The sequence below is a fragment of the Vulpes lagopus genome, chromosome 22, assembly GCF_018345385.1.
Source record: "Vulpes lagopus strain Blue_001 chromosome 22, ASM1834538v1, whole genome shotgun sequence".
NCBI lineage: Eukaryota > Metazoa > Chordata > Mammalia > Carnivora > Canidae > Vulpes > Vulpes lagopus.
Window position 1 is genome coordinate 10,052,796 of NC_054845.1, and position 2,420 is coordinate 10,055,215.

Below are 2,420 nucleotides of genomic sequence, written 5' to 3' on the forward strand. Positions count from 1 at the left end.
TGCCAGAATCTGGAAAGGGCAGTGAAACCAACCATGTGAATCCAGTTAAACTATAAAAACATGACGTTTTATTGTCCTTCTCTCCTGCTTCCGGAGGAGGAAAGCTTTACTTAAAAGCCCCCACGGGGGATCCCTGGGTGGTGCAGCGGTTTGGCGCCTGCCTTTGGCCCGGGGCGTGATCCTGGAGACCCAGGATCAAATCCCACGTCGGGCTCTCTGCATGGAGCCTGCTTCTCCCTCTGCCTATGTCTCTGCCTCTCTCTCTCTCTCTATCATGAATAAATAAAAAAAAAAATTAAAAAAAAAGCCCCCAGGGGCCAGCAATATGCTTGAGTTATTTTTTTTTATGCTTGAGTTATAATGTGTAGGTTCCCTCTCATACTTGCAAAAGAAGCCACGGAATTCTCCAGAGTCTGATACGTCGAAAGGAGCAAGCTAGGAGGCAGACTGGATTTACTTGGACGGAAACAATTATGTGAGCAGTCCAGTTGATAGGCTGTTAACATTGAAATAACCAAGGCTTGGGGCACGTGGGTGGCTCCGTCGGTTAAGCATCCAACTCTTGATTTTGGCTCAGGTCATGATCTCAGGATTGTGAAATCAAGCCCGCTTAAATCAGGCTCGGTGCGGGGCATGGATCCCGCTTAAGATTCTCTCTCTCCCTCTGCCCTTCCCCGCCTCCAAAGATATAATCAAGCCTGTACAGGTCAACAAGTTCAATCAGCTGGTTGGAATACCATCCCTAGACCTTTAAGCGACACGTTTGAAGTTCTCACAGTAAAGTTGTGGCTCCATCAGCTGTGATTATCTTCTTTGATTTTAATGTCCATCAGTCTTTACCAGCTGTAGCAGCCCCTGCTTGGTAAAACTTTGCCACGAAGTCTGGCTCACTGACCTCCAGCTGCCTGACAAATTCATTGCGCTCCTGCTCAGCCCAACCTCGAAACCACTGATCCCAAAGACGTAGCTGGCACTCAAAGATACAAGGTGGTCGGTTTGCTCTAGACACACTAAGCTGCTCCAGCCCTTCCAGCAGTGGCTGTAATTTTCCTGGCACTGCCTTAGCTACCAGGTCCTGTAGGAAACGTTCACGCTGGGGACCTGACCAACTGGCAAACCAGTGAAGAATACACTTCATCTCCTGGGAAGTGATGTAAGGCATTGGGGGTGGGGAAGAGTTAGTATTACTATCTGGTACTGAGGGTAAAGGAGGGAAGGATAGTGGCATTGAAGAGGAAGATGATTCCAGCGGCATCCTCCCCTTTCCTCTCACAGGGAATCTGGAGACCATCACAAAGATGCTTAAATTCCAACTGTCACCGTCGCTTCCATGTTTCCTGAAAACCCTAAGCAGAGCCAGCCCCTAAAACTTTTATTCCACCAAGGTTTACTAAAGGTCAAATAGGCTCATGTTATTTCTATTGCAATTTGTCAGCAAAAACATGACTTAATATGATAGCTAATTTTGTCTCAAAGTTTTCATGGACAACTGTTAAGAACAAGTACGTCGAGTAAATAAAAAGGTTTAAAGCTTTCAAAATCTTTGGTAACTTGAAACTTTGAAGTTTTGCTAAGTCAAATGAATTGGGTTGAATTCATTAGATATCTAATTTTTCAAATAAGATAGGCTAACGAAGCATTGATTACTGAACATAAATTTGCTTTTTGCTTCTTATTACAGAGAAACTGAGGATGCTTGGGTCTGTTGGTAAATCTCTGTGCTTTACTGAAGGAAAAAATACACATTTCTGGAATTATGAAATGTATTCATAAAATTCCAACCTAAGGAATTCTGGTGTAAGAGAGTTTACAATTGCTTACCTACTTAGTTTTCACTGGAGAGACTAAGGTTTCATTCATTCATTCATTTATGTATTTATTTAATTCCAGTATGGTTAATCAACAGTGTTATATTAATTTCAGGTGTACAATATTCAACACATCCACACAGTGCTCATGATAAGTGTACCCTTTATCCTCTTCACTCCTTCACCTGTTTCACACATTTCCTCCCCCCACACTGGTAACCCCCAGTTCCCTATATTTAAGAATCTGGGGGGGTTGTTGTTTGTCTCTTCTTTTTCTTTGTTTCTTAAATTATACATGAGTGAAATCATATGGTATTTGTCTTTCTTTGACTTATTTCACTTACCCTAGTACCCTCTAGATCCATCCATCTTGTTGCAAATGTCAAGCTTTCATTCTTTTTAATAGCTGAGTAATATTTCATTGTATATATACACCATGTCGTCTTTATCGATAGACACTGGGGGTGTTTTCATATCTTGGCTCTTGTAAATAATGTTGCAATAAAAATAAGGTGCATTTATCTTTTTGAATTAGTGTTTTGTTTTCTTTGGGTAAATACCCAGTACTGTAATTACTGGACTATATGGCAATTCTATTTTTAATTTTTTGAG

The 2,420-nt window shown here is 41.6% G+C and overlaps 1 protein-coding gene across 1 annotated transcript; it reads right to left on the reverse strand.

Annotated features, from left to right (window-relative positions):
• Positions 1–829: 829 nt before the first annotated feature.
• On the reverse strand, positions 830–1,255 carry LOC121480796 (uncharacterized protein C14orf119 homolog). The gene has a single exon (XM_041737713.1). The coding sequence runs from the start codon at positions 1,253–1,255 to the stop codon at positions 830–832; it is 426 nt and encodes a 141-aa protein (XP_041593647.1).
• Between the last annotated feature and the right edge of the window lie 1,165 nt (positions 1,256–2,420).

Excerpts from the sequence above, each read along its gene's own strand:
- LOC121480796 (XM_041737713.1), bottom strand. The coding sequence starts at position 1,255 with ATGCCGCTGGAATCATCTTCCTCTTCAATGCCACTATCCTTCCCTCCT.